General features: G+C 29.6%; 1 protein-coding gene and 1 long non-coding RNA gene across 2 annotated transcripts in view; one reads left to right on the top strand and one right to left on the bottom strand.

The window, feature by feature from the left end:
- bru3 (CUGBP Elav-like family member bruno 3) overlaps window positions 1-1,546 on the top strand; it is a gene marked incomplete at its 5' end in the record, with an annotated part of 16,455 nt that extends 14,909 nt beyond the window's left edge. The window contains 2 exons of the mRNA XM_017613970.1: window positions 778-954; window positions 1,077-1,546. Coding sequence (XP_017469459.1) covers window positions 778-954; window positions 1,077-1,204 — 305 coding nt within the window. The remainder of the gene's footprint in view (window positions 1-777; window positions 955-1,076) is intronic.
- Window positions 1,547-16,270: 14,724 nt separating this feature from the next.
- Window positions 16,271-18,954, bottom strand: LOC108361362 (uncharacterized). The gene is made up of 3 exons (XR_001847281.1): window positions 17,889-18,954; window positions 16,899-17,381; window positions 16,271-16,716 (listed from the first exon to the last, which is right to left on the bottom strand). It is a non-coding gene; the product is annotated as an uncharacterized LOC108361362 (long non-coding RNA).
- Between the last annotated feature and the right edge of the window lie 295 nt (window positions 18,955-19,249).

Raw genomic sequence — 19,249 nt, forward strand, 5'->3', positions numbered from 1 at the left:
AACATTTTTACTTAATTTAGTTAATAAAGCTCTGCTAAAAATATGCCAATCATTATGAAGCAGAGTTTACCCCCATTTTCAATATAATCAAATAATTAAAGCACATCTACCTTAGTTTATGAATCTTAATTTGGAGTTTTCACGAAAAATTTTCAAGGATAATTTTAATGTCAAGCGATATTCAAATGAGAGCATGTTTTAAACTTTTTAGAAAGTGCAATATTTTATCCATTTGTATGTGTAAGTTGTTTCAAGAAAGCTTTCATTACTCAGAAAGCAAAGCTTTTACCAAAGTGAGCTTACAGTAGATAACCACTGTAAATTTTGCTATTTAAGAAACTTTTGTAATTCTAAAACACTTGTTTTTTCAAGAGCACCCTTAGAAAACAAACTTTACTAACTACTCACAGCTTAGTTTTTATGCTTTGATAGAATAATACCTTCTATAATATAATTTTATTACTTAAGTTTCGAGTATTTCTATGTACAAATTTATCTCTTATCTTATTTAATTTGGTACTACATATATTTTTCTCTAAGCAAATCGTATTTTCATATTTTCGGTATATGTACTTACTTTTAACAGGTACATATTACAGTTATTCGATTTTTAAAGAATTTTAGTTGAATCCAATTTTATGTTCCTTACGTCCGATCCGTTTAGTTTTCCTTTGAAGTCGCAGCATCATAAATCACAAATTCATAGATTTTTCACTTTTGATTTTCTCATCGTTTATTTCTTTCTTTCTTTTCTTTTCTTGAAATGTCTTCTTTAAGATTTTCTGATGTTCCCAGGATGTTCGATTTCCGGGCCGGAGGGTTGTAATCTATTCATATATCATTTGCCGCAAGAGTTCGGCGATGCGGAGTTGATGCAGATGTTCCTGCCATTTGGTAATGTGATCAGTTCAAAGGTCTTCATTGATCGTGCTACAAATCAGAGTAAATGTTTTGGTAAGTCTGTATCCACACACACACACACACACACACACACTAATAACTTTATTACATATTATTTATGTATTACATCTCCTTTTGAGTACCAATAAATATTTCAAATTTGAACTTGTTTACAGGTTTTGTTTCATTCGATAATCCTGCCAGCGCTCAAGCGGCCATTCAGGCAATGAATGGCTTCCAGATTGGCATGAAAAGACTGAAAGTTCAACTAAAGCGGCCAAAAGATGCCAGCCGACCCTATTAACAATCGGAGTTCCTTAAAGCGTTACACAACATAAACAATTACAAACGATTACTTCTTGCGAAAATAATGATGAAACAGTAATTCCAAAAGCAACAACAAAAAAGATATATATACAACCAAAAAACCCCTATTACAAAATAGAACAAAAAAAAATTGAAACAAAACTAGATAAAAGCGCAGCAGGCAAAACTCTAAATTCAACAACAGTCAGCAGTAGAAATACCCAGAAGCAGCAGCAGCAGCAATCGTGGTAAAAAATACCAGTAATGTAGTCTTCAGATTCCGTATGAGGTTAAAAGTTTGAGCCCATAAGATGAATCCACTCAGCAAAAAAAAAAAAAACAAATGCAAGTTTACAATAAGGAATATCCTAGTAAAATCCCACAGTAAACAGCCGAATAACAAAACATAAGTGAGGTGAGTAAAAGAAAGTAAGGAATAGTAATACAGAAAGTTTTAAACCGCAACATAGAATTTGTGAAGCTTTTAATAGAATATCAGTGCGTAAGCAATACAGTCTATAGAAAGCCTTAATAAGCTTCGCCCGCGGTATACGTTTTCGTCGTGACGGATGAATTCTATAGAAAGCTTATAAAAGCGCTATATTTTGGACTTCACAAAATGGAAAAAAATTGGATGTCATATCACAACACTGCAATATTTTTAGTGCCAAAATTTTAGCTTCTATGTATCGAAAACCAGCTCTCGCACTTGAATCAGAAAATGGTCGCATTTGTAATTGAGCACCCAATTAAGTATGTATCTGAGCTCCTTATAGCTTCTCTAAAAAAGCTAAGACAAACTTATAAATTTTTTTATATATTGGCTGTCATGAGAAATCATATGTCGCTCGAAGGCTATGTAAAGCTTTAGATCCCAACATCGTATAAAATTTTATCAAATTAAGAGCTTTTTGAAGTCAGCATGCGGATGCAACGGTTATCAACGAACTTTCATGCCTGATTTTATAAAACTTCTGGCCTACAAGGCAGTGCTGGTCTAAGAGAGCTTTTTCAGTAGTAGTTCATATAAAATACAGGGGAAGCTTAAAGCAGCTCAGAAGCAGTATCTGTAAAGCAGCCAACTTTGCTGAGGAGTCTAAACGCAAGTGGACTAATAACACTAGGAAAAGAGCTTTCACACATCATTGAAAACCGCTTGAGATTTCAACTATCCCACGCGGTATAAATGAAACTTGTTTATTAAGTAAAATAATAACATTAAAAAAGAGCTTTCTTACGAATTTCGCATCAAGAAGCGCTTTCGCTCACCAACTTTTTGTGCTATGAAAGTTAGTAAGTGAAAGCTCTATTTTTTTAAAATAAAGATATGTATACTAGTAGTTTACTTGTACTTTACACGTATGCTTACCTAAATAATTAAGAAAGTGAAAGCTTGAAAGCTTAAATTTTATTTACAAATATTTTTTAACAAATTTTTCCCTCTTTTAGGTCAGAAACACACAGCAAAAGCATACAACCAAGCTAAATAAAAGAGTCTTGCCCGATGATGTAAATCCAGCTTCCTATCAACTTATCAGCCGACCGATCCGTATCCAAACAAGATTTCACTAAAACCTCTGCTAAACAATTGATTACAAAACACATCCACGCACACACAAGCAAATAAGTAATAAAGTGGAATTCATTTTTTTTTTTTCGTCAAACGTCAATGAAAAAATAACACGCGGATTAAGTGTATATATAATACAACATTTATTACAAAAAAAAAGCATACGTATACATTTAGTATGTGTTTAAAGAAAAATCCCAAAAAAATATACATACATACATATATTATGAAAAAAAACATTTAGAACTGAAATACCGCTAACGAAAATGCGCGTACGAGTAGAAAATAAATTGGATGTCAAAGAGGAGTTGAACAATTTTTGCCAAACCAAAAATAAAATAAAACATACAACAAAAAATAATATCGTAGATATATATACAAACACACGCATATACATTATACACACATATATATATATATATGATAAATATATTTACTAAATAACTTTATCGCGAGGCAAAAAAAAGAAAACAAAACGTACTTATGTATATGAAAATAAAAATGAAAATTTAACTCTTATTATCAGCAGATTTCTTTAAATTTTCAAAAAGATATGCATATTTGAAGATTTATTCAGAATTTTTTAGGCACACAATCACACTTTAAAGTTTGATATTCCATTCAATTACAAACACTTTGCATACATAGATATAAATTAATACATACATACATACATGATAACTGCAACAATAGTTGAATAAATTAATTAATCGATTAACTAATTAATTACCACTACAATTAATATTATCACACACGTAAACAATACCAACAACAAAAGCTGACTGGAAAATGCGACCAAAACATGAAACAAACAGCAACAACTGAACTGTTCTGGGTTTTCAAATAAAAAAAAAAAAAACAAATATATAGACGAGAATGCATACATCAATAAAAATTAGAGCAAGTTGCGAACAACTGAAGTAATTAAAATTAAAAGAAGAAAAAAAAACAAAAAATAATAATTTTTATACAAAATTTAAAATTGAAAAATCTAAAAAAAAATTAACTATATACTTCATTGAAATAATGCAAATTATCGCATACAAAACATAATAGATGCATAAAAATTACATTATTAGTAAAAAAAGAATCATAATGGGAATTTATTAAAATTAGAGAACAACAAAAACTTAGTAAACAAACCACAAACATAGTACGACGTGCAGCCAGCAGGCACCATTAGAACTAAATAAGTAAATAATTACAAAAAATTAATTATTAAAAATTTATTACCAAATACAAATAGTTTAAAAAAATGCGAAGCAAGTAGTGAATATAAAATACATATATTAGCCAGCGTAAATTTGAGCTGAACAGCGAAGAATATTAAAAAGTAAATGATGATGGAGAAATAGAATGAAAGAAATGAAAATATGGTAAATATTTTTCTCGTACAGTTTGTAATAAACATAAAAGTTCCAAAAAACGTTGAGATTACAAGCCTTAAAGTTCCACAATATCAATTAAAAAACTCAAAACAAAAACAAAGTCAAGATATACAAACAAAAACAAATTGCGAAAAGCTATAGTCTGACAAAAGCAGGGCTGTTGGCAGGTGGAGGAGAGAGAAAACCAGGGAGAGACAGACAACAATAGAGAGGTAAAAACGAACAAATTATGGATAAATAATTAGTGAGGGAGAAACAGAAGAGAATAAACTAGATCAGAGACGATGAGGGGGAGCTTTTATCTTGCGTATTTATGTCCATAAAAAATATTTATAAAACTTTAAAAGGCTCTGCGCTCAAACAAGGTGCTACCCACCACCGAAAAAGAGAGGAGCGCTTTAATTCGTTTGCTGCAAGATGGAAAAGAACATCACATATAGCTGGAACAGATCAACAATTGCTTTTATTGAGAAAAAGTCATTACGAGAGAGAGAGAGAGAGAGAGAGAAATTCACAGCAACGGTGGAAGAAATTACAAAGCTTCTTGGAGTGAAATAACACAAAGTTTATATGCATGGAAAGGCTAAGTAAAATTAAATGGGATAGTAAAATGAAAGCAGTTTTAATAGAGTCAGCGACTGTAAGTCTACATATGAAAGTGGCGATTAAAGAGAGCTTTTACTATGTTAGGGTTCTTGCAAAATCTATAGAAAGCCTTAAAAAGCTTATATCCCGAGAAATCTTTTTAATGATTGGTCTTTACTATTGAATGTCATATAGACTCTCTTAAGGTAAAAGTGCCCTCTGCCTAATACTGATATAAAACATAGATAGGCATTTTTGTTTGTGAGACTGTGTGGGTAAATGCGAGAGTAGCTTCACTACAGTGGTGCTAAGAACAAAATGTTTTCCCAAACCTACACCTTAATTAACAGCATTGATATTTTAAAAGTAAACAATGAACACACGCAATTATTAGAGACTCTTTTTTTCAACTTTGAAGACAGATTTCAAGACTTTCGAAAAATTAAGCCTTTAATTGACATATTTGAAAGTCCGTTAACTTGTGACATAACCCAATATTCATATGAAACTCAAAAAGAATTATTAATTCTAAGAAGTGAAATGTTAGTTAACGATGAAACAGATATTATCGATTTCTGGAGAAACTTAGATAGCGAATTTTATACAAATCTTACAGAAATTTCCCTTAAGATTTTATCATTTTTCCCATCAACATTCTTCTGTGAGCACATTTTTTCTGACATGAAATTCATCTGTTCAAAACAAAGGAGCAGATTGACTTCCAAAAATTTGTCAAATGCTTTATTAACAAGAAATTGCCATAAAGGTATATACGTTAATGAGGGCCCTAAATGCTTTCATTCATTAAATAGCGCATAATTTACTATTGCATAAAAAACAAAAGCAAAGCGACGATACGTGTCATTCCTTTGCTTGCTGAAACACAACTGACATGAAAATTTTGTTCTAACACCACTGTGGCTCAATTGATTTTTCGCTCTCAACAGCAACTGAAATGAAGAGCATAAGAATACGTGTGCAGAGCGTAATACCCACATGGGGTACCTTTGCCTATCTATGATATAAAACCATATAAAGCCGTCTTAAAAGCTTTGCTCGCAGGTAGTGACTGATATACATAATGCAAACAAACAGCTTTAAATAGCCGTGCATGCAGGTTACGTTTTGGTCATTACTGCATTCACGATCGAAATATGTAAGTATATCCCACAGGAATAGCTTTTCAAGGCTTTTCTGTAGATTTGAAATGAGCGTACACAAAATAAAAGTCCTTTTTATTCGTGGCTGCAATATTGCTTNCATCGAAATAAGTATATCCCACAGGAATAGCTTTTCAAGGCTTTTCTGTAGATTTGAAATGAGCGTACACAAAATAAAAGTCCTTTTTATTCGTGGCTGCAATATTGCTTCATGGAGAGCCGCTTTTGAAGTTNCGTTCAAAACAAAGGAGCAGATTGACTTCCAAAAATTTATCAAATGCTTTATTAACAAGAAATTGCCATAAAGGTATATACGTTAATGAGGGCCCTAAATGCTTTCATTCATTAAATAGCGCATTATTTACTATTGCATAAAAAACAAAAGCAAAGCGACGATACGTGTCATTCCTTTGCTTGCTGAAACACAACTGACATGAAAATTTTGTTCTAACACCACTGTGGCTCAATTGATTTTTCGCTCTCAACAGCAACTGAAATGAAGAGCATAAGAATACGTGTGCAGAGCGTAATACCCACATGGGGTACCTTTGCCTATCTATGATATAAATCCATATAAAGCCGTCTTAAAAGCTTTGCTCGCAGGTAGTGACTGATATACATAATGCAAACAAACAGCTTTAAATAGCCGTGCATGCAGGTTACGTTTTGGTCATTACTGCATTCACGATCGAAATATGTAAGTATATCCCACAGGAATAGCTTTTCAAGGCTTTTCTGTAGATTTGAAATGAGCGTACACAAAATAAAAGTCCTTTTTATTCGTGGCTGCAATATTGCTTCATGGAGAGCCGCTTTTGAAGTTTCCACAAATTTTATATATGTATGTAAGTAGATTAAGAACCTACATTAGCTCGCTCTAAGATAGCTTTCATATCAATTTCAAGCAGCTAAACACATAAGTTTTGGGCATTACTCGTTTTAAACAGCTCTTCTTTAGCAAAAGCTTTGTATCTTCACACACTTGTAAAGATACAATTAAACATTTCTCCTCACAGGAAGGATGAAAGCCCCATAAAAATTGCTATGTTGATCTGTAGAAATTTTGTCACAATAAAGGCATAATTTTAAATTGCGTAAAATCATACATTTTTATGACTAAAGCTCTCCATAATATAGTTTATTAATAAAGCGGAAATTCGCATGCTTTTTTGAATGTATTGAATCGAAAAATCAAATAAAGATTTTTTTCTATATGGTGGTTTTCGTTGAATACTTTGGAGTTTTCCCAAAAATCATCCAATATACGATTTCGATCGAAGACAGACTCAGCAATTTTTTGAAGCGATAGTATTGCGTATCAGCCCCCCCGCTAGGCGAGCACTTAAAATATGTACATATGGCGTTCGCTAATGCACTGTAAAATGGCCCTGCAGTATTGTTTATATACACAAAACGGAAAGCTGGGGTATATGGGCTTAAATAGATTGCTTTTTTGATACATACACGCAAACGAAAATACATGAAACTCAAGTTGAAGCATATTGGAACATTATGTAGTCACTACAAAAGAAACGCATGCATATAAATACTTATATACAATCGAATGCATAAAAAAACTTACTATACAAACATTGGGGTGGGCAAATTCGGTCATAGAGCCGAAGAAAAAATTGGTTTAGGAATTATTATAAAACAAAAAAATAAATTAATTAAACTAAAATTTAAAATGAAATAAACTTGTTGAACTTTTGCAACATAACAAATGATATGTATAAAAAAAGCTACATAGAGCGATATAGGCCGAGGACCAGTGCGCAAATACGCCAAATTAACATGAAATAGGTAGTGGTATTGCGAAATAGCAGCGCATAGAGTTTAGAATAAAAAAATAAATAACAAATAGTAGTTCATTTGGGGAAAAGGTACTATGTATTTGCAGAGGAGGATTATTAGGCGCAGTAAACTTTTTAGCATTTTAGCTTTTAAGCAAGAAAACAAGCGAAGTATAATTGAAAATCTAACACAAAAATTCGAATTTAATTAATATTTAAGTGAAAAACAAAAACAAATAAATCAATAAAGAAAACTAACTTAAAAATATATATACATATATTAAAAAATAAATGAACAAGAACAAATATTATTATTATTGAAGGTGATGAAATATGATGAAAAAAAGGAAAGTGTGGCAGACGGTACGAGTAGTTGAAGGAAATATTGTATTTAGAAAATTAGTTTTAAAGTAGCGCAAGCGATTTAATTAATACAAAATTTATGCCACAAATAAGTAAAAACAAAATCGTATGTAAACATTTTTACTTGCAAGCATTTTGAGGCGGTGTTTTCTAAGGAATGGCGGGCATGATTTATGTAAAGGCATTTTTTAATTGTTAAAGGCTGTGTAATTTTTGGCGCGTTCTGAAATTTGTTTAAATATTTTCTTCAATTGAACTATATTTGATTTCTCAAACATTTTTTATTGATTTAATTTGGTTTTATTTACATTTTATATTATTTTAAAGCACACGTTATTTAAAATAATAGTACAATTTTTGTTGTTGTTTTTTATGTAATAGAAAAACCAATATTTAAATAGAATATTATTACATTTTGTTTAACTTTTTTGCTGTTCAAACAAATTATTTGCTAAAAGCTACTAAAACTTGAAAATTTTTTCCGAAAATTCAAAAATTTACAAAAATGTTTTAAAAATAATATTAAATTTTGTTTAACTTCTACGCTTTCTTAAATAAATAATTTGCTAAAAGCTACAAATTTAAAAAAGCTTTCGGAAAATTTTTTAATAAGTTTTATTCGTCCACAAAAAAGGCTCAGAGTGTTCTACAGAAGTATGCATAATATGCTATACATTTGAGGGTATCGCTAAAATTGTTTATTTGAAAAAAAGAAATTTACCTCTAAACATTCTTTAAAACAATTTTATTTACACTACCATTTTTTTTAAGGATTATTTTTTTTTAATATATAAATTTATTTTTTAATTTTCGAAATATCAAAAAAATGGTTTAACTTTTATTACAATTCGCCATTCAATTATTAAAAAGAAATTCAAATTTATAAGATTGATTTTAAATATTAAAAAAAAAATTTAGAAGTTATTTTCTTGGTTTTTAAGTTTCACTTAATGTTTCGAACATTCTTTCTTGCAATGAATTCATTTAAAAAAAATATATTTAAATTAATTTTAATTTACTGGTTCAATTTGTTGAATGATTTTCTAATTACAAGATAATATTTAATTTTTTCCCCTAAGGATTCTGTAAGTAAATACTAAATATTTTTCAAGTCAATGCATATTATAACAATTTTAGATTTTGCTAAAATTTTTTAATTTAATTTTTTTGGCTTAAAAAACATGTGTATACACATAATTCAAAAATGTTTCACTTTAGCACTCAAAAAAATTTTCTGATTTTGATTTCAAAATTTTACATGTTTGTTTATTTTACTTTTACACACCTTAAAAAGTTTGCAAACAATTTCAATTATTGGTATGCACTAAGAAATTCCAACCCGAGGCTTTCAAACGAATACTTAATCAAATAGCCACGCAATTCGAATTATACATACATACATTACATGTTTTTGCAAAACCAATTAATTATCATCATAATATATATATGAAGACTTTCTATATAAACAAATAAGTTGCTGCTCATAAATCAATAAAGCAAAAATCACATCAAGCAGCTGTAAACTATTTAAACTAGCAAAAAACTTACACAAATACAGGTAATTTCTATATGAAAATGAGGAAGAAATGATTATTACAAATATCTATAAATTTAGAAGAAGGAAAAGTATTAAGCAGCATTAGATTTTTTTAATTTAGGCAAAAAAATTAAATATTTAGTTTATTTAATTATTGTTTGAATTTTCTTTGCACATTTTCTTAGGAAATAAACCATAATAACTACAAGATTTCTTTGCAAAGGATGCATAGAAATGAATGTGAAAAAACTAAAACAACTACACTTAAAATCCCCCCCAAAAGATTTATATACACACATATATACACATATTATATACAAATCTATAAAAAAAATATTAATATTATTGAGAAAAGATGCATAAGTATATAAAGAATATTATACCAAATGAGAAAGGAAAAAACACAAAGATTCAAAGAAAAAAACTAAAATTAAACTTTAGTATTTTTTATAATCTCAGAAGAAGGTATAACACACATACTTAGTGATGAGATGAAAAATACAAATAGTATAGCGACAGGAGCATAAGAGGAAAATGAAGAAAAAGAAATAGTAAGCGCAGTGAAAAAACTGAGAAGTAATTAAAGACATTTATGTACATACATAAATAAATAAATCACAATTCAACCGTTTTTCGCAACTAAGTAACTCAATGACAGATTTGTGTTGAAACACAAAAAAAAATTGAAATTTAAAGAACCAAATTATAATAATTAAATAATGATTAGCGAAAACTTGCTCGCCTCGCCCTTAGCCCCCATACATACAAAGCAGCTCTTCAAACCCCTTATACGCACCCCACACACGCACACGCACACATTATCATACATGTAACACAAAATACATACATACATACATACAAAAACGCATTTGCATTTTCTTAAAAAATATTGTAGCGAAAATTTAAATATTTATAAAAACCCACGCCCCCACCCCTCTCTAAAAAATATAAATGTACAAAAATTTAAATCAACAATTTGCAAAATTGCAAAACTATTTATCAATTAAAAAGCTTAGAATAATAAATAAATAATTAAATTAAAAATAAACAACTTACACAAACAACACTAATACACACCGCGTACAATAAACATTTTGTGCAAGTTTCAAAACCAAAAACAAAAATGCAGCCCTATTAAAAACCTACGTATATATATTTAAAATATTTTCACACATATTGCATAAATATCTAATGAATTGAAGTATTATACTTAACTTAAGAAACTTACAAGGAAAATATGCAACAAATCTACAGCTAAATAAGCCAAAAAATTATTAATTTATCTATATCTAAGTCAAGTTTTTGAAATAACTACATACATATTTACATACATGCATATGATTCGAGTATAAAGAAAATCATGAAAAACTAAATTCGTTTAGCGAATTTCGAAATTTTAGAGAACTAAAATTAATTTCCACTGACAACTGAATTAAATTGACTAATTATATAGTTGCAGTGTAGTTTAAGTTAATTAAATAAATTGTACATTGATTGGAAAGTTACATTTAGTATTGAAAGCAGACAAATAGTTTCCAATAAAAAAGTAGTTGCTAATGTAAAACCGATTGCTATTGAGTACCAAGTTTTATGTTGAAAATTTAATTAAATATTAAGATTCACAATTGTGCAATGCAAATATGATTTCAGTGTGATTAGAATTTTTTACATAACTGTACATAAATTATAATTTTTTATTTCTGCGACGTTTTTACTTCTTACTTATTTAATAACTATAAGCTTTATTATTTAATTTTATTACATTTTTTTATAAAAAGAGTTATACAATTGTAATCGATTGCAGTGCTTACTAAAATAAATACCGACTTTAACCCATTTTTTCTGCAAAAAAAAAATATTTTTAATATTTTCACACACATTTTCTGCGTTCAAACTATTTCAAAACTACAATTTATTCAGAAAATTCATAACACCTTAACATGTTTCATGTTTCCTGTTCATTTGCATCAGTTATTATAAGCAAACATTCATCAAATTGTGAAAATACACCGGGAAAAATTCGTAAATATTATTTTAAATACTTAAGTATTTCAATTTTAAATTGTCCAGTATTAAAAATGCGGTGATTTATATTAAAAACTGTATTATTTATATATTGCCGCTTGCGCACATTTTAAACTGAATCTCTTGATGGATAGAATTCTGCGCACGCTGAACAACTTTTTAAATTTTTTAAGTACCTTCAACTACTTCTATCGTTATAAATCATTAGAAGCAGTCTTAGAAAGGAGTTGCACATGCTGAATATGAATTTCTGGATTTTTTTTTAATTCAGCGCTTTCTGAATTTGAATTATTGCATTAATTGAAATTCTTCACTGACTCAATAAAACTTTGCTTAGCACAATAAACCTATGCTGAAGGTGCATTTGTGCATAGGCGATTATTCGAATTATTATTTCCACTTAAAGAGCATTTTTTAATATAATTATTAATTTGAATTTCGTAAATCTCAGCTTATGCAATACACATTTTATACTTAATTTCTTATCAGATGGAATTCAGCACATTTAATTACTTCAAAAGCTGCATCCATTAAGAAAGGATTTCAGCGGATGTGTTTTGGCACAAATTTTCGTCAACCCTTGTAAAATTTGGTTTGTAGATAAACCGGTTTCGGCGTTGTGCCATCTTCAATGTCATTTTTCTTTTTCGTTCTCAGCGAAACTCAGCATATACTGAATGTGAATTTACAGAATTTTTTAATTATGTGCTGAATAAACATTTCAGCAAAATAAATTTATTAATTAATTCAATTTCTTATGTTAATTGCACCAAGAAGCTTTTCAGCAAGCGCTGAATTGGCTTTAAAGAACTTAGAGATGTATAAAGTAGTCCGTTGGTAAGTAGAATTGATCTTTTTCATACAAAACTGCCTTCAGCAACCTCATGGGACTTGTATTTGAAATATACTGCTCCAAATCTATTTAGCAGAAGCTGATGTAGTTGGTACACTAATGTACTAATGGAAGAGATCGTTTACACATTTCAGACATGTCTTTGAACTATACTGAAATCAAAAATAAATATTCAGCAAGCGCTGGATTGCCATTGGTGCACTGATACAAAACAAAATTGAAACATTTAAGGTGATATCAGACTCAATGTCAAAATACTCTTTATTAAAATTTATTCAGCGAGCGCTGAATTATGTTTTGGGCTTACAAAATTAAATAAATATAAAATTTCTTAAATAAAATTCGCGCTGAATTATATTTTGTGCAACACAACAAAAAAAATTGTATTTACCTAGTCCGTTTTTGAATTTTCCTTGACTGCTTAAGTGTTTTTTAATGCATTTATATTACTGCTTTAAATTTCAAGCAACTTTCAAAGTCACTATACATTTAATTTAATATGCATGTACATTATTTTTACATAGATAAAAAAGCTCTAGCGTCAAATGTACTTACTTAATCGATAGAAATCACATTGTAAATATAGGTGAAAACGTCAAAGGCGGATGAAAGTCCCCCCAAGCAGAGAAAAATAGATACTTATGTACTTACTTATGTACAAGTAAATATAGTAACAAATGTAAAGCTGAAACAGTAAAAGCCACCCATATTAAAGTAAGTTAATATAAAACTCCCAAACAAATAAACAGAACTAAAAATGTAAATTTACCAGCAAATTCCAATTAAAGTCAATAACAAAAGAATAATGATAGCTTCAGTGAAAAAGAAAACATTTCAATAAATACCTATTAAGTATTAAAAACAGGTTATTGTAAAAATAATTTTAGAAAAAGCTAAAAATGAAACCCAAATAAAATCAATAGCTAAGAATAAACTACCACCTAGGCACTACTAACACATAACATATTTACACACTTACATACATGCATACGAACATAAATATGTAACACGNTAAAAAGCTAAAAATGAAACCCAAATAAAATCAATAGCTAAGAATAAACTACCACCTAGGCACTACTAACACATAGTACATACATATTTACACACTTACATACATGCATACGAACATAAATATGTAACACGTGAAAAATCTTATACTATTACTGTTATTTTATATTAAATCAAGTTTAAATTCAACACCCCCTAAATTCATAAAAAATAAAGACGATTTGTATGAGAATGTCGCTTTATAAAGCGTTTTAAATCTACTTTATTTTTTATGAATAAGGCCAGTAGTATGTACACTAGAGTGGTCCAAAAAAAAAAGTCGGAGTTTTAATGCCGGCACACCCTAGGATTGATCTATATCAAAAAAAATATACCCCTATTTCTTTCATTTTGAAATCAAAAAATATTTAGGGAGTGCTCAAAGCGTTCAAAGTTTATTTAACCATTTCTTATGATTAAAGATTTTTTATTGGTCCCCCCATTGCATTTTCTAAGGGCTTTGGAGGACCTATAAAATATAGTTACTATAAAAAATTGTTAAAGAAATAATTGAGTATTATTACTGGGAATCTCCTGAAGATAAGTAAAGTTTTCCGATCGAAAAATATTGATTTTCAAGAATTCTACACTATTTCTACGAAAAGATGGTTTTTCTCCATATAAAATATATGGAAAACTTTGAGCGCTTTGAGCACTACCTAAATCATTTTTTATTTGAAAATAAAAAAATATGGGTATATTTTTTTCGGTCTATAACAATCCAAGAGTGGGGCGGCATTAAAAATCCGACCTTATTTTTTTACACACATTTTTGGACCACTTTAACGTACACTTATATATATTATATATCTTTTTTAAGTGATAAAGTAGATTTAGATAAAAAAAAAGTTGTAAATGAGAACAGCGCTGTGGATAAGAGCTTTGAAATGTCAAGAACACGGAGATTCAATCAGTTAATAGTTAAAGCTCGAAGGCTTTTGCGAAAGCTCCAAAGTTCTTTACTGAGAACTGAAAAGCTTTTGTGAAAGCTCTAAATCTTTTTATTGAGACCATTAACTATGCTAAAGCAAGAGCTTTTGTGAAAGCTCTAACACTTTCTAGTCAAGGCAATACCTATGCACAAGACTGTTAAGGGAACGTAAAATCACGCAATGCCGCGAAGTAAGAAATGCATTTACTATGCAATAGACTGGTAAAGGGGCACAAAATAACGTAGGTCGGAGAAGTAAGCTGTATTCTGTTGAATTTACTTTTCTATGGTAAAGCGCGTGTAAGCTTGAAAGCTCTAAAATCAGCGCTGTTGAGTGTTATATGGCTTTTAAACATATTTTATTTACATATATACCTATAAAAGGGTTTGTTTTTTTTATTAACAAACCTATTTATGTACAGATCAGTTATTAAACAATTGTTTACACATTTCTAGTCAAACTACCAAAGTTTACAATCAAAAGCCCTTTCTGAATTTAATGTTTGGAAATCTTGTCATTACTGTAAATCATAAGTTTGTTGCAAAAATCGTTGAAACAGTAGCACTTTTGTCAATATTAAAAAACTTTCTTTATAAAGGCAAGAATAACTGATTTTGGCGAATTTCTTAGGAAAGTAAGGAGGTTTATAAAAGAAGATATAATAATAAATACAATTTAAATAAGTGAAGCGCTTTTATAAGCACCAAAGTTTAATTATTAATTAATTAAAAATAAAACAATTAGAAAATTATTAATTTTGAATTTTGTAATTATTAACAAACCATTATTAACTATGGAGAATTATTATTATTATTAGCACCATTATTATGGAAAATGCACAGAAAAATTTCGAAAAAAAATAATAAAAAATACTACATACAAATTATTTTAATTTGCCTTTTCTTTTACAAAATTTCGAAAGCAAATTTGCGCAAATTGGTTGGCAGGAGGTATATTAAATTGGTTTCTTTCATTTTTGTTTCATATTCATAATCTTTAGCATTTACCATGAATTCACAAACACGCATACACACACAAATGGGCTGTGAGTTAAAAAAAAAAAACTAATAAACCAAAAATAATAATAAAAACTCAACCTAAAATCAAATTCGTAATTTAATGGTCTACACTGGCAATCTGTACTACTTTGTCCGCGTTACGTGCGCTAATTCGGCGACAACCAAGCAGTTATTTTCGAAAGCTCGAGAAAGAAAATAGTTTTTGCGAAAAAAATTAAATGACTAAAATAAAAACCAAAAAAAACTAAGAAAGCGAGACGAAACTCATGAAGAGATGGTGATAAATGTAAAAACACACAATATAAACGAAGCCAAAAATCAAAAATTCCCCAACTTGAGTAAACCAAAATTACACTTAAAATATTAAAATAACTAGAAACTAATACAGTTACTTGCAAGAAACAAATAATAATTGAGAAATCGTGATTGTTGTGCATATGCAGAAATTTTGCGAAATTAAAAATATATAAAATATATGCAAGACCACACTTGAATATGTACCTTGACACAAATTGAAAAAATAACACTGAAAAATAAAAAAAATTTGAAATTTAATAAGCGAAATTAAACAAAAGTAATAATATCAAATATATGAGCATTATAATTTACACAAGGTTTCGTTATTTTTTACATTATCATTTCTGAGCTGCCAGGACGACACAGATGTGCCCAAGGGGAGAATTTTGCCAAAATCAGTTGTTAGCAAAAGCAAATGATAAAAATTGCGATAGGCGCGAATATTTTGAAAATCATATCAAGAAAAATCTGGCTTACATATGTACATACCTAGTACATACAAATGTATATAAAAATAGAAAGTTTTTAAAAGCACAACAAAATTATGCATAGCTTTTACCCATAATCGTATTGATAAGTTCATTTAGACACGCCCCCAGTTCACACCCACTAACAAACAACACACCTACACGCCTACAAAAACAAGCACACTAAGTAAAATGCGTCCGAAAATATCCCAGCTAGTGGGTATACAAACAATACCGTTATTACCACTATATTTATACATAGTAGGAATTTGCATAAAACTTAACTTAATGCAAGCAGCATTTATGCCGTAAAGAACCTTTACATTTCAAAATAAATAAAAAATCGTTGAATAGCAATTTAATGCTTAATAAGTTAGCAAAGATGTTTGCACTTTAATAATAAATTTTAAATTTACAAGTTTTTTATAATTTGCCTAGGTATCAGATATCCTTGCCTCTGATTTTATTCGAAAGCTTATCGTCACTACACACGAATAAAGGCGCGCTAGTGTTTTGACGGCAAAAAACATGCGTCTTTTTTCGCCATCACTTTTGAGCTCGCGCCTTTATTCGTGTCTNTGAAGAGTCTTAAGTTTTTTTATGCGTCTTTTTTCGCCATCACTTTTGAGCTCGCGCCTTTATTCGTGTCTAGTGACGTTATCCAGATAATTTCAAAGCGTTGGTCTTTGGGGAAAAAACATATTTAAAAGCTTTTTCGATCTCAACTTTCGCTTTTGGGCCACTTAAAAGCTTTCTTAAAAGTTGTTTAAAAGTTTCCTGAAATAAGCTTTTGCCTAAAAAATCCTTTGCTAATCGTTAAGCTTTAAACCGGTGGTGCGTACCGGCCTGTCCGTGGGCAAAGTTCTTTCAAAACTTTATATACATTTAGTATGAGAAGCTGAAAGAGTTTTGCCCGCGAGCAAGCTGATACCCACCACCGCTTCAAACTACAATTTTAAATCCGCCAAAAATTCTCAATAAATTTAAAAAATGTTATTAGACTATATCTATGTACATATCGTCCCTAGACACGAATAAAGGCGAGCCATTATTTTGACAGCGAAAAAGGACGCATGGACGAAAAAAGATGTGTAAACCTAGTTGACGGCGAAGAAAGGCGTGTAATCATAGATGTATACCTAGTAGGGCTGTGCGATTAATTGATTACTCAAAATTTTAATTTATCATAAAGTAAATAATTCAGTTATTCGAATAATTAGAAATTATGATTACTCAAAAGTTCAGTTACTCGAGTGATCAAGATTTTTGATTAACCAAAAAAAAATATTTGAGTAATTTGCTTTATGATTAATCAACAATTCGAGTAAAATGAGTAATCAACATTTCAAATCTTTACATATGTATAAAGTAATTAAAGCTCCTTGATACTTTGAAAACAACGTTTCTGTTTTCAAAAATTAAAACGTTTTTTTTTTTCATATACAGAATGTAAAAAAGAAAATAAGCATTTTCCAAGCAAACTCTTTTAACGAGCAAAATTATTTTTTTTGAGTAATCATATTTCAAGTAACTCGATTAATCATCGTTTTGAGTAATCAAAATCTTGATTACTCGAGTAATTGATTAACCGAATAATTGATTAACCAACTTGCTCGAGTAATCGAATAATCGCACAGCCCTAATACCTAGCCAAGGACAGTCACTTCAGCATTATTCCCCAACAACTTTTTAAGGAATATACATACTATTATTATACTCGCAAACATAGTTGACCGCGAAAACAAGTTAACGCGTCTTTCTTCGCCGCCGGCTAGGTTTGGATGCCTTTCGTCGCTGAAGTGCGTCTTTTTCGCGGTCCACTTTTGAACTTGCGCCTTTATTCGTGTCTTGTGATGATATCAACAAATGCCTTCAATCTCATATTTGATGTAAAGCTCACAAAGCTGTCATAAAGTTTTGAAACTATCCGTAACATGATTTCTGGAGCTTTTGCCAAAATTCTCCGCGGACGATGCACTTATACAATTTTAAAGCATTCTTTTTGCTTTTACATATTTTCAATAAGCTTTCAAACGTCCACAAGCTTTCAAATAATTAAACTGAACTTTTCTTCAAATTTAATCTACAATTTATTTGAATAGTAGAACAAATACGTTACTTTTTCTTATTGATTTAAAGCTCACAAAGCTTATAAAACAGATTTGATTTAATAAAGTAAAATTATTATTGACAGCTTGTCCCAAAAGGTTTACATTATCTATGATTCAGATCAGTCGCGATCAGAGTCAGCTCTGCTCTGCTCTGTACACGTCTACATAAAAGCTATAACTTAAAGAGCCTTGGAAATCTTTGAAGAATCTCTATTCCTTAAAAGAACTTCACCCCGAATTTTCATAAAACAATGCAAGTTCGATACGCCCCATTTATATGCAACTACATACATATGTATGTATGTATGTAGGCGCATGAAAAAATCGAAAAATAAAATCTTTTATATTAACTTCAGTAAAAGCTTTCGATAATTATTCAGAGAAAGCTTTCGTTTACAGGTTCTTTAAGCTATTTCAATGAAGTATTTTAATTACCTTAAAAAGCGCAATAATAGGCATGTCAGCATTAGTTCGACCGAGAGCATACCACAAAAGCTTCCAATTAAAATAAAATTTTGGGCAAAATCCAGATTATTTCTTAATTAACTGAAAGAAATTATTTGAAGTCGGAAGCAAAAAAGCTTTTTCAGCGCACGTTTTCGTTTTGCTTGTCGTTTTTTTTTTTTTTTTTTTAATTTAGGCTGCAACCTTGTCAATGCGAAAACTTCATCTTAAATGAAGTAAAGAATTTATGCTGTAAATTTTATAAGTACCAATAAAGTAAATACAGATAATGAATCTCTTATCGAAAAACGTTCCTTAGTACTGTACATAGAAGGAAATTATATTAAAAAAAAAACCTTAAAATAAAGTTTATAGTTATTANTAAGAATTTATGCTGTAAATTTTATAAGTACCAATAAAGTAAATACAGATAATGAATCTCTTATCGAAAA

This window comes from Rhagoletis zephyria, unplaced genomic scaffold, assembly GCF_001687245.7.
Source record: "Rhagoletis zephyria isolate East Lansing unplaced genomic scaffold, Rhagoletis_zephyria_1.1 Rzeph_scaffold_00743, whole genome shotgun sequence".
Classification (NCBI taxonomy): Eukaryota; Metazoa; Arthropoda; class Insecta; order Diptera; family Tephritidae; genus Rhagoletis; species Rhagoletis zephyria.